Source organism: Neophocaena asiaeorientalis, unplaced genomic scaffold (assembly GCF_003031525.2).
Source record: "Neophocaena asiaeorientalis asiaeorientalis breed wild unplaced genomic scaffold, Neophocaena_asiaeorientalis_V1.1 scaffold601, whole genome shotgun sequence".
NCBI lineage: Eukaryota > Metazoa > Chordata > Mammalia > Artiodactyla > Phocoenidae > Neophocaena > Neophocaena asiaeorientalis.
The window spans coordinates 567,954-582,533 of NW_020174793.1; the positions used below are offsets into that span (position 1 = coordinate 567,954).

At 36.4% G+C, this 14,580-nt stretch overlaps 1 protein-coding gene across 1 annotated transcript in view; it reads right to left on the minus strand.

Annotated features, from left to right (window-relative positions):
- CEP126 (centrosomal protein 126) overlaps nucleotides 1-14,580 on the minus strand; it is a 145,295-nt gene that overhangs the window by 33,441 nt on the left and 97,274 nt on the right. The window contains exon 10 of the mRNA XM_024760348.1: nucleotides 10,521-10,560. Within this exon, the coding sequence (XP_024616116.1) occupies nucleotides 10,521-10,560 (40 nt within the window). The remainder of the gene's footprint in view (nucleotides 1-10,520; nucleotides 10,561-14,580) is intronic.

Below are 14,580 nucleotides of genomic sequence, written 5' to 3' on the forward strand. Positions count from 1 at the left end.
AAAGTGCATACAGAGAGGGCAGAGTCAAGATGGCATACCAGGAGGATGCAGAATTCATGTCTCCTCACAACTAGGGCACCTACCAGGCACCGATGGGGGACCATGGACACCTAAGGGGATGGGAGGAACCCCCAGTGACTGGTTGTTTCAATTATAGTTTAATTTCTCCTAATATATTTTTTATATTTCTAATTTTATTTTGTTTTTTATTCTTTGATATTGTACTGCTCCTTTTTTTTTTCTTTCTTTCTTTCTTTTTTTTTTTTTTTTACTGCTCCACGAAGCTTGAGGGATCTTGGTTCCCAGGCCGGAGGTCGAGCCTGAACTCCTGTGGTGGGAACTCCAAGTCCAAACTGCTGGACTAACAGGGAACCTCAGACCCCAGAGAATATCAATCAGAGTGAGGCCTTCCAGAGGTCCTAAACTCAGCACCAAGACCTGGCTCTATCCAACTGCCTGCAAACTCCAGTGCTAGACGTCATAGGCCAAACAAACAGTAAGAAAGGAATATAGCACCACCCATCAAAACAAAACAAAACAAAACAAAAGAAACAACAAAAAATATGTTACAGATGAAGGAGCAAGGTAAAAACCTACAATACCAAATAAATGAAGATGAAAGAAGCAACCTACCTGAAAAAGAGTTCAGAGTAATGATAGTAAAGATGATCCAAAATCTCAGAAATGGAATAGAGAAAATAAAAGAAAAATTTAACAAGGATCTAGGAGAACTAAAGAACAAACAAACAAACAGTGATGAGCAACACAATTACTGAAATTAAAAATACTCTAGAAGGAATCAATAGCAAAATAACAGAGGCAGAAGAACAGATAAGTGACCTGGAAGAAAAAATGGTAGAAATAACTTCCAGGGAGCAGAATAAAGAAGAATGAAAAGAATTGAGGACACTCTCAGAGACTTCTGGGACAACATTAAATGCACCAACATTCGAATTACAGGGGTCCCAGGAGAAAAAGAAAGGGTCTGAGAACATATTTGAAGAGATTATAGTCAAAAACTTCCCTAACATGGGAAAGGAAATAGTCAAGTCTAGAAAGCGCAGAGAGTCCTATACAGGATAAACCCAAAGAGAAGCATGCCAAGACACATAGTAATCAAACTATCAAAAATTAAATACAAAGAAAAAATATTAAAAGCAGCAAGGGAAAGCAACAAATATCGTACAAGGGAATCCCCATAAGGTTAACAGCTGATTTTTCAGCAGAAACTCTGCAAGCCAGAAGGGAGTGGTAGGACATATTTAAAGAGATGAAGGGGAAAAACCTACAAGCAAGATTACTCTACCCAGCAAGGATGTGATTCCGATTCAATGAAGAAATTGAAACCTTTACAGATAAGCAAAAGTTAAGAGAATTAGGCACCACCAAAGCAGCTTTACAACAAATGCTAAAGGAACTTCTTTAGGCAGGAAACACAAGAGAAGGAAGAGACGCACAACAACAACCCCAAACAATTAAGAAAATGGTAATAGGAACCTACCTATCAATGATTACCTTAAATGTAAATGGATTACATGCTCCAACCAAAAGAGATAGACTGGCTGAATGGATACAAAAACAAGACCCATACATATGCTGTCTACAAGAGACCCACTTCAGAGCTAGGGACACATACAGACTGAAAATGAGGGGATGGAAAAAGATATTCCATGCAAATGGAAATCAAAAGAAAACTGGAGTAGCAATTCTCATATCAGACAAAATACACTTTAAAATAAAGACTATTACAAGAGACAAAGAAGGACACTACATAATGATCAAGGGATCAATCCAAGAAGAAGATAAAACAATTGTAAATATTTATGCACCCAACATAGGAGCACCTCCATATATAAGGCAAATGCTAACAGCCATAAAAGGGGAAATTGACAGTAACACAATCATAGTAGGGGACTTTAACACCCCCTTTCACCAATGGACAGCTCAACCAAAATGAAAATAAATAAGGCAACACAAACTTTAAATGACACATTAAACCAGGTGGACTTAATTGATATTTATAGGACATTCCATCCAAAAAACCAGAATACACTTTCTTTTCAAGTGCTCATGGACATTCTCTGGGATAGACCATAACTTGGGTCACAAATCAAGCCTTGGAAAATTTAAGAAAATTGAAATCATATCAAGTAACTTTTCTTACCACACGCTATGAGACTAGATATCAATTAAAGGTAAAAATCTGTAAAAAAATACAAACACGTGGAGGCTAAACAATACACTACTTAATAACCAAGAGATCATTGAAGAAATCAAAGAGGAAATCAAAAAATACCTAGAAACAAATGACAGTGAAAACACGATGACCCAAAACCTGTGGGATGCAGCAAAAGCAGTACTAAGAGGGAAATTTATAGCAATACAATCTTACCTCAAGAAACAAGAAACATCTCAAAAAAACAACATAACCTTACACCTAAAGCAATTAGGGAAAGAAGAACAAAAAAGACACCAAAATTAGTAGAATGAAAGGAATCATAAATATCAGATCAGAAATAAACGAAAAAGAAATGAAGGAAAAAATAACAAAGATCAATAAAACTAAAACCTGGTTCATTGAGAAGATAAACAATGTTGGTAAACCATTAGTCAGACTCATCAAGAAAAAAACGGAAATATTCAAATCAATAGAATTAGAAATGAAAAAGGAGAAGTTACAACTGACACTGCAGAAATACAAAGGATCATGAGAGATTACTACAGGCAACTCTATGACAATAAAATGGACAACCTGGAAGAAATGGACAAATTCTTAGAAAAGCACAACCTTCTGAGACTGAACCAGGAAGAAAGAGAAAATATGAACAGACCAATCACAAGCACTGAAATTGAGACTGTGATTAAAAATCTTCCAGAAAACGAAAGCCCAGGACCAGATGGCTTCCCAGGCGAATTCTATCAAACATTTAGAAAAGAGCTAACACCTATCCTTCTCAAACTCTTTCAAAATATAACAGAGGGAGGAACACTCCCAAACTCATTCTACGAGGCCACCATCACCCTGATACCAAAATCAGACAAAGATGTCACAAAGAAAGAAAACTACAGGCCAATATCACTGATGAACATAGATGCAAAAATCCTCAACACAATACTAGCAAACAGAATCCAATGGCACATTAAAAGGATCATACACCATGATCAACTGGGGTTTATCCCAGGAATGCAAGGATTCTTCAATATACGCAAATCAATCAATGTGATAAACCATATTAACAAAATGAAGGATCATGTGATCATCTCAATAGATGCAGAAAAAGCTTTTGACAAAATTCAACACCCATGTATGATAAAAACCCTACTGGAAGTAGGCATAGAGGGAACTTATGTCTACATAATAAAGGCCATATATGACAGACACACAGCCAACATCATTCTCAATGGTGAAAAACTGAAACCATTTCCACTAAGATCAGGAACAAGACCAGGTTGTCCATTCTCACCATTATTATTCAACATAGTTTTTGGAAGTTTTAGTCACAGCAATCAGAGAAAAAAAGGAAATAAAAAGAATCCAAATTAGAAAAGAGGAAGTAAAGCTGTCACTGTTCGCAGATGACATGATATTACACGTAGAGAATCCTAACGATGCTAGCAGAAAACTACTAGAGCTAATTAATGAATTTGTTAAAGTAGTAGGATAGAAAATTAATGCACAGAAATCTCTTGCATTCCTATGCACTAAATATGAAAAATCTGAAAGAGAAATTAAGGAAACACTCCCATTTACTATTTCAACAGAAAGAATAAAATACCTAGGAATAAACCTACCTAAGGAGACAAAAGACCTGTATGCAGAAAACTATAAGACACTGATGAAAGAAATTAAAGATGATACAAACACATGGAGATATATACCATGTTCTTGGATTGGAAGAGTCAACATTGTGAAAATGACTATACTACCCAAAGTAATCTACAGATTCAATGCAATTTCTATCAAACTATGAATGGCATTTTTCACAGAACTAGAACAAAACATTTCTCAATTTGTATGGAAACACAAAAGACTCCGAATAGCCAAAGCAATCTTGAGAAAGAAAAACGGAGCTGGAGGAATCAGGCTCCCTGACTTCAGAATATACTACAAAGCTACTGTAATCAAGACAGTATGGTACTGGCACAAAAACAGAAATATAGATCAATGGAACAGCATAGAAAGTCCAGAGATAAACCCATGCACATATGGTCACCTTATGTTTGATTAAGGAGGCAAGAATATACAGTGGAGAAAAGACAGCCTCTTCAATAAGTGGTGCTGGGAAAACTGGACAGCTACATGTAAAAGAATGAAATTAAAACACTCCCTAACACCATACACAAAAATAAACTCAAAATGGATTAAAGACTTAATGTAAAGGCAGACACTCTAAAACTCTTAGAGGAAAACATAGGCAGAACACTGTATGACATAAATGACAGCAAGATCCTTTTTGACCCACCTCCTAGAGAAATGGAAATAAAAACAAAAATAAACAAATGGGACCTAATGAAACTTCAAAGCTTTTGCACAGCAAAGGAAACCATAAACAAGACCAAAAGCCATCTCTCAGAATGGGAGAAAATATTTGCCAATGAAGCAACTGACAAAGGATTAACGTTCAAAATTTACAAGCAGCTCATGCAACTCAGTATCAAAAAAACAAACAACCCAATCCAGAAAGGGGCAGAAGATCTAAATAGACATTTCTCCAAAGAAGATATACAGAATGCCAACAAGCACATGAAAGAATGCTCAACATCACTAATCATTAGAGAAATGCAAATCAAAACTACAATGCGGTTATCACCTCACACCCGTCAGAATGGCTACCATCAAAAAATCTACAAACAATAAATTGTGGAGAGGATGTGGAGAAAAGGGAATCCCCTTACACTGTTGGTGGGAATGTAAATTGATACAGCCACTATGGAGAACAGTATAGAGGTTCCTTAAGTAACTAAAAATAGAACTACCATATGACCCAGCAATCCCACTACTGGGCATATACACTGAGAAAACCATAATTCAAAAAGAGTCATGTACCACAATGTTCATTGCAGCTCTGTTTATGATATCCAGGACAGGGAAGCAACTAAGTGTCCATTGACAGATGGATGGATAAAGATGTGGTACATATATACAATGGAATATTCCTCAGCCATAAAAAGAAATGAAATTGAGGGCTTCCCTGGTGGCACAGTGGTTGAGAGTCTGCCTGCTGATGCAGGGGACACGGGGTTGTGCCCCGGTCCGGGAAGATCCCACATGCTGTGGAGCGGCTAGGCCTGTGAGCCATGGCTGCTGAGCCTGCACGTCTGGAGCCTGTGCTCCACAACGGGAGAGGCCACAACAGTTAGAAGCCCGTGTACTGCAAAAAGAAAGAAAAAAAAGAAAAGAAAAAAAAGAAATGAAATTGAGTTATTTGTAATGAGGTGGATGGACCTAGAGTCTGTCATACAGAGTGAAGTGAGTCAGAAAGAGAAAAGCAAATACCATGTGCCAACACATATATATGGAATCTAAAAAAAAAATGGTTGTGATGAACCTAGGAGCCAGGACAGGAATAAAGACACAGATGTTGAGAATGGACTTGAGGACACAGGGAGGGGGAAGAGTAATTTGGGACAAAATTAGAGAGTAACATTGACACATATACACTGCCACGTGTAAAATAGATAGCTAGTGGGAAGTAGCTGCATAGCACAGGGAGATCAGCTCGGTGCTTTGTGACTGAGCTTTGTAAACTTATCCCACCTAGAGGGGTGGGATAGGGAAGCTGGGAGGGAGACGCTAGTGGGAGGAGATATGGGGATATATGTTTACATATAGCTGATTCACTTTGTTATACAGCAGAAACTAACATTGAAAAGCAATTATACTCCAATAACGCTGTTTAAAAAAAGTGCATATGGAGTATATGTATAAAAACAGAAATACTACAGTAATAAGTTCAGAGGAAGGTGAGAATATCATAGCTGGATTGGTCACAGACTTCATGGGAGAACTAACATTAAGTTGGAGCTTTGATGGTTGTACCTGAAGAGCAGAGCAAAAATATAATGTAGATAGGAATTGGGCATGAACATAAGTGAAGAGGGCATGAACCTAAGTGAAACACTCTAAATGTGTTTGGCTGGAATGGAAGATTGACACTGTAAGAGGAAAGGCAGGTGGGACTACAAATTGTTAGAATAATTCTTATTTTTTTGAAGGGAAAGTTATACTTTGCATGTAAATTTCATGTAAGTACTTTCTGGAATGTTACTTTTTTTTGAGACAATTTAAACTTATTAAGATAATCATTATGGTGGCAATAATACTAATAATTTAGCTTAACATGTATTTAGCATATATTATGTGACAGGCTCTGTTTTAAATGTTTTACATGGGTGATTATCTCACATAATCCTCACAGGTGCTCCATGGGGATAGATATTATAATTATTAAGTTGATTATGAGTGTTCAGTGAAGGGATACAGGAAAGAGTGGGTTGAATACTTTTCTTCTGGAAATCTCAGAACTGCACTTGCTCTAAGAAATAGCAGAAGATTGCCTGTGCTATATGAAAGATACTGAGAAGGCTTCCTGCTCAAAATTATTCCTCTCACTCAAGTGTTAAAGTGCCTGAAATCCCACTATTAGAAGTTCATTATTGTTCTTTCCATATAATGGTTTTAAATGATTGAAATTGTTTTAGATCTTTTAAAATGATTTTTTGAAATGGTAAAGTGTCTTTTAAAATTCATGCTAAACACCATAACAAGAATGAATACATCAGCTTACTTCTATGCCTGAGATAAACCCAAATCAACACCATCAATCACTTGTGTGGGGGAACAAACCCCAAAGGGCAATAGAAGGGGTAAATACACAAACAGCAACAACAACAAAACCACGCATGTGTGGGGTGGGGAGAAGTGGATTAATATATAAACCACCCAAGTTGTGAATTTTCCAGAGATAGATACAATTTCTGGGAATTAAGCATCAATTCTCAAATCTTTTTTTTCTTTTAGTGTATTTACTTATTTATTTATTTTTATTTTCGGCTGCATTGGGTCTTCGTTGCTGCGTGCGGGCTTTCTCTAGTTGTGGTGAGTGGAGGCTACTCTTCGTTGTGGTGTGCAGTCTTCTCACTGAGGTGGCTTCTCTTGTTGCGAAGTATGGGCTCTAAGTGTACGGGCTTCAGTAGTTGTGACAGGCGGGCTCAATAGTTGTGGCTCATGGGCTCTAGAGCACAGGCTCAGTAGTTGTGGTGCATGGGCTGAGTTGCTTCGTGGCATGTGGGATCTTCTCGGAACAGGGCTCAAACCCATGTCCCCAGCATTGGCAGGCAGATTCTTAACCACCGCGCCACCAGGGAAGCCCAATTCTCAAATCTTAAACCAAGGACATTTGGGTTTTCAGTATTGGGGCACCTGATATTATATAATTAATGTTGCTAGGCTGAGAAATTCAGTTTCTGAATTAACTACATAATACTTGTACATTGTAAAGTTGTTATATAAGACATTATAATTTAAAAACAAAATTCTTGTTAAGTTCATATGGGTATGAAAACATTGGAACTGAAATGTATAATAAAAAACATTGATAAAAAGCTTACCTGCAACATCTCCAAAATAACAAATACTCCTCAGTAGATATTTTTGCCATTGTTTGAAGAGATGGAAATCTTTTTTAGAAAAATCTCTATTGACTAGAAATAGGCTATACCACAGTTGTCCTGGTAAATACAATACAGTTTTAATGGTCTCTTGTGTCATACATACAGAAAGTGTAAGAATATGGTTATATATTGCCTTTCTAGAACTTGCATATTAAATAATTTTATGTATATAAAATACAATGGAGATCCAGGAACAAATTTTGAAATCTTTTAGAAGACCAAAGTATATCTAAAGCCATGCACTTTATTCCCAGGGGAGGCAATAAGTACCTATTTATTTGCTTTAATGTAACTCTAAAAGCTTGCATATCTGTTTTCTGGACTCTAAATAACAAGCAGTTAAATAGAAGACTTGAAGGCAATATATAGGTAGGAGTAAGTCCAGGTGATTAAAAGAAAACAAACAGGCTATAAAAGCATAAACTTTGAAACTCTGAATTTACCATAAATATTAACCTGAATCTAATAATGAGAAAACAATCAGACAAGTTCAGATTACAGGATATTCAACAAGATAACTGATCTGGATTCTTTGAAAGTGTCAATGTGTATGAAAGATTGAAAAGAGCAAAGAGACTTTTCTAGGTTAAAAGACATGACAACTAATTGCAGTGTATAATCCTGGGTTTGAACCTGGATCAGAGAAATAAAATAGCCACAGAAGACTTTTTTATAGACAACTGAAGAACTCTGAATATGGAATGGGTATCAGATAATATCATATCTGATATTAAATTTCTTGGGTGTGATGATAGTATTGTGGTTATGTCGGAGAATATCTGTTCTTAGGACAAGATGTATGCTGAAGTATTTAGAGGGGAAGTATCATCGTGTCTGTTATTTAGTTTTAAGCAGTTCGTTAAAATGTATGTTTGTGTGTGTGTAAGTATGTCTTATCCTATCCTATTCTATGTATTTTTTTCTACTCTTTCATCCATCCATCCATCCATCCATCCATCCATCCATCCATCCATCCCTCTATCAGATAAATCAAGTGTGGCAAAATGTCAACAATTGGTGAATCTAAGTAAAGAGTAAAGTAACATAAAATAAAAATAGCAGACAAAAGGGCAAACAAGAATAAAATTTTCAAATCCCTACGCAGAATATGACAAATGAAGCAGTATTGATGGAGGAGGGGGATGAAGTAATTTTGATGCCAGCTGCTTAAACAGGGAGTTAATAATTCTGTGAATTTATACCATTTTCCCTGAAAAAAAAGAAGGTTCCTGACCTATGTTAGTGATGTTAAAATACGGAAGAGTAACATGTTGGAGATAAAGAGACTAAGAAAGCTAATGGTTACCACCTGTCAAAAAGAATGAAAAAGATATGAGATAAAAATGATTTCAATCCTACCAGACCCTAATCCACACCATTAACTTTTCAGTTAGTAGATACTCTAGCAACATGACACAGTGCACCAATGTGCACAAGATAGTAATTTGCTGAGTAGGTAACTTTCTCTTCCTGTTGAGTAGTATTTACAATTCATGCTCAGTCATTTGTGTTTAGTGAACTGTTTTCAGCTTAAGTTGAAGTGTATAGAAGAGTGATCTCAGTCACTGTAGGTATTATCTCACTTAAGTGAAGTAAGAATCATAAATATCATAAATGACAAAAAATTGTCACAATCAAAATTCAGACCCAGAAAAATTAACACTGCAAAAATTACTTAAATTGCTGGAGATGAAAAATTGAGCAAAAAACACAACTAGGATGTAAAAAATAACCATGAAAAAATACATCAGGAATTGAAATGACCTTTGCCAAGAGTTCCGTCTAAAAATCGTAGCATTAAAAATGCCACACCAAAAAGGTCACTTCTAAGAACTATGTGCTCAGAGGTAAATAATAAACTGCATGAGAGCAGGGAGAGCCTCTTTCTTACTTACTATTATTCACTACTATACCCAGAGCATAGCAAAAATATGAAACATAAGTAAGACAAGTATAACTTTATTTATGTAAAACCAAATAACAAGAAATGAAGTGTATTTGCATAAACTTACTTTCTCCTGTCAAGATTTCATAACTGAGGGCACATGATGAAAATCAATGGAACAAACATCCAATTAATTCTCTAAAATAATATTTCTTTGTTGAACATTTAAATTGAGGATTGTGAGAGTACAGATAATGTCTTAATTTGAGGATGCCCTTTTCATAGACCTGAATGTCTCCTGATCACATCTGGCCAGATATGATTTTTTCCTTTTGTGATTTCCTAAGATCGTGCATCACATAGTCTTATCTTACCTTACATTACAACTATTTGTTTATACTATGCATTTATGTCTTTATCCCTGTTGGACTGAAAATTCCTGAATGCAATGACTGTTTTTCATTTATATGTATATCTCTGCCAGAATCCAGAGTCAAGGCAAAACTTAAAAAAAAAAAAAATCAAACTAATAATGTCCAGTTTTGAAATCTGAAGACATGGAAGGGATATGAGCAAAGATGCGCTCATTATCAATGTAAACTCCTTAACAATCTTCTAATTAGGCTACATATCTAAAATTATTTGAAGAATAGTGCACTGATGCTCGTTTCTGTTCCCATGACTGATGAAATACTCTCAATGTAGAAATCTTTATATTATGATTTTTTATTTCTATTTTTACTTATTTTTATTTTCTTTTTGCAGTACGCAGACCTCTCACTGTTGTGGCCTCTCCCGTTGTGGAGCACAGGCTCCGGATGCGCAGGCTCAGTGGCCACGGCTCACGGGCCCAGCCGCTCTGCGGCATGTGGGATCTTCCCGGACCCGGGCACGAACCCGTGTCCCCTGCATCGGCAGGCGGACTCTCAACCACTGCGCCACCAGGGAAGCCCTAAAGTACTTTTTGATGGATGGATTTTTGCAAATGGTTTCTTGTACATCTGAAATAATTATACCATGATATACAAATAATTTAGTTATGTATATTGAAAGAGAAGAATGACTAAAGAATCAAATATTAAATTCTGATATGTCAAAATATTCAAAATCGAGTAAGAGACTTATTTTCCTGTTGTCCCCAGAAACAGTCTTTATATTAGGTGAGGAAATAGAGTTAATTTGATTAAAAACAATTACATAACATTTAGTTGCTAAAAAGGCATTCCTAGTACCTTGACTATTCTAAACCAATCTTTGTTCAAATGCTAGGTTATCTTTTCTGTTAAATTTTTCTTTCTTCTTTTTAAACCAAAAGTGAATTTCATTCTTGGAGCATCTCAGGAAAAAGTAGGAGATGTTTATTTAATTAATGAGGCACGAAAAAGTTTAGTAATTTGATCATTTCTTGCCTTTTTGGCTTTTGGCTTTTGTCCACATAATAACAAGGGTCTGGGCAAAAGAAAAAAATTCAGGTGGAATCTTTTACATGAAGCATTTAAGATATGTGGAAATATCTAATGGAAAAAAGAACCCTCCAAAAAAACTGACTTGAGGTTTTTACTCTTTATCTTGAGGTTTTTACTCTTTATCTTCATAGTTTTACATCGTAAACTTATAGCTTTAGTTCTGTATTGCTTTGTGTTTTAGCACCCTGCCTTTTATTAATATATTATTTAAACATTTTAATTTTGAAATTAACACAGAGTATATAAAACATATATGCATATTTTAATTAATAATAATAAAGCTAACGTCTTGTGTAACCACCTAGGCTAAGACACTTGAACATTATCACCACTTTGGAGGCATCCTGGAGCTCCTTACCTCAACACTGCCCTGTGGATTGTGCTCCCTTCCCTTCTCCACAGAGGTAACTCTCTAAAATGACTTTGTTCCTCTATAGGTTTAATACATATGTGTATATCCCCCAAACAACATTGTTTAGTTTTGCATGTTTCTGATTTTACATAAATAGTATTGAACTGTCTTTATTCTCCTGTGATTTTTCTTATTTTGCTCAAAATTATATGTTATTTGGATTCATCCATGATGTTATGTGTAGCCATAGTTTATTCATTTTCCTTGCTGATTGGTATTCCAGCACATGAATATACCACATTTACATATTTTTAATTTTTGGATTTTGTAACAATGATGATCTCTATATACTTATACATGTCTCCTGATACACATGTGCAGGGTTTTCACTAGGTATGCATGTAGGAGTAAAATTGCTGGATTGTAGGGTATGTTCATGTTCAACTTATTAGGTGGTGGCAAAAAATTTCCTAAAAGATTGCCTCAGTTTACATTCCCACCAGCATTATAAGAGAGCTCTAATAGCTGTACGTCTTTGCCAACCCTGAGCATTGCCAGGCTTTTAAAGTCATGTCTTGGGACTTCTTACCTAGCAGTCCAGTGGTTAAGACTCCATGCTTCCACTGCAGGAGGCCCGGGTTCGATCCCTGGTTGGAGAATTAAGATCCCACATGCCACATGGTGATGAAAAAAGCAAAAAAAATAAAGTCATGTATTTCTGATGTGTATATAACTATATTGCATTGTTTTATTTTGCATTACTAATAATGTTGAATATCTATCAATGTTTATTTTCATTTTCATTTCCTTTGTTGTGAAGTTCCTATTCAAGTCTTCCCCCTGCCCCTCCATTTTTCTACTAAGTTGCCTTTTCCCTTATTGATTTGTAGATTTTTTTTTTAACATCTTTATTGGAGTAAAATTGCTTTACAATCGTGTATTAGTTTCTGCTTTATAACAAAGTGAATCAGTTATACATATACATATGTTCCCATGTCCCTTCCCTCTTGCATCTCCCTCCCTCCCACCCTCCCTATCCCACCCCTCTAGGTGGTCACAAAGTATCAAGCTGATCTCCCTGTGCTATGCAGCTGCTTCCCACTAGCTATCTATTTTACGTTTGGTAGTGTATATATGTCCATGCCATTCTCTCACTTTGTCCCAGCTTACCCTTTCCCCTCCCCATATCCTCAAGTCCATTCTCTAGTAGGACTGTGTCTTTATTCCCGTCTTACCCCAAGGTTCTTCATGACATTTTTTTCCCTTAAATTACATATATATGTGTTAGCATACAGTATTTGTTTTTCTTTCTCACTTACTTCACTCTCTATGACAGACTCTAGGTCCATCCACCTCACTACAAATAACTCAATTTCGTTTCTCCTTATGGCTGAGTAATATTCCATTGTATATATGTGCCACATCTTCTTTATCTATTCATCCAATGATGGACACTTAGGTTGCTTCCATCTCCTGGCTATTGTAAATAGAGCTGCAATGAACATTTTGGTACATGACTCTTTTTGAATTATGGTTTCCTCAGGGTATACGCCCAGTAGTGGGATTGCTGGGTCATATGGTAGTTCTATTTGTAGTTTTTTAAGGAACCTCCATACTGTTCTCCATAGTGGCTGTATCAATTTATATTCCCACCAGCAGTGCAAGAGTGTTCCCTTTTCTCCACACACTCTCCAGCTTTTATTTTTTCTAGATTTTTTGATATTGGCCATTCTGACCAGTGTGAGATGATATCTCATTGTAGTTTTGATTTGCATTTCTCTAATGATTAATGATGTTGAGCATTCTTTCATGTGTTTGTTGGCAGTCTGTATATCTTTTTTGGAGAAATGTCTATTTAGGTCTTCTGCCCATTTTTGGATTGGGTTGTTTATTGTTTTGTTATTGAGCTGCATGAGCTGCTTGTAAATTTTGGAGATTAATCCTTTGTCTGTTGCTTCCTTTGCAAATATTTTCTCCCATTCTGAGGGTTGGCTTTTGGTGTTATGGTTTCCTTTGTTGTACAAAAGCTTTGAAGTTTCATTAGGTCCCATTTCTTTATTTTTGTTTTTATTCCCATTTTTCTAGGAGGTGGATTAAAAAGGATCTTGCTGTGATTTATGTCATAGAGTGTTCTGTCTATGTTTTCCTCTAAGAGTTTGACAGTGTCTGGCCTTACATTAGGTCTTTAATCCATTTTCATTTTATTTTTGTGTGTGGTGTTAGGGAGTGTTCAAATCTCATAATTTTACATGTACCTGTCCAGTTTTCCCAGTACCACTTATTGAAGAGGCTGTCTTTTCTCCACTGTATATTCTTGTCTCCTTTATCCAAGATAAGGGGACCATATGTGTGTAGGTTTATCTCTGGTCTTTCTATCTTGTTCCATTGATCTATATTTCTGTTTTTGTGCCAGTACCATATTGTCTTGATTACTGTAGCTTTGTAGTATAGTCTGAAGTCAGGGAGCCTGATTCCTCCAGCTCCATTTTTCGTTCTGAAGATTGCTTTGGCTATACGAGGTCTTTTGTGTTTCCATACAAATTGTGAATTTTTTTGTTCCAGTTCTATGAAAAATGCCAATGGTAGTTTGATAGGGATTGCATTGAATCTGTAGATTGCTTTGGGTAGTAGATTCATTTTCACAATGTTGATTCTTCCAATCCAAGAACATGGTATAACTCTCCATCTATTTGTATCATCTTAATTTCTTTCATCAGTGTCTTATAATTTTCTGCATACACGACCTCTGTTATATTTTGGAAGAGTTTGAGAAAGATAGGTGTTAGCTCTTCTCTGAATGTTTGAAAGAATTTGCCTGTGAAGCAATTTGGTCCCGGGCTTTTTTATTTGGAAGATTTTTAATCACAGTCTCAATTTCAGTGCTTGTGATTGGTCTGTTCATATTTACTTTTGTTTTTTTGTGGTATACGGGCCTCTCATTGTTGTAGCCTCTGCCATTGTGGAGCAAAGGCTCTGGACGCACAGGCTAATCGGCCATGGCTCACGGGCCCAGCTGTTCCGTGGCACATGGGATCTTCCCGGACCAAGGCACGAACCTGTGTCCCCTGCATTTGAGTGAAGCTGGGTCTTGGTGTTGAGATGCAGATTTTCACCATTTGATATTACTTGGAGCTGGGAGGTCTCTTGTGGACCAGTGTCCTGAAGTTGGCTCTCCCACCTCAGAGGCACAGCAGTGACTCCTG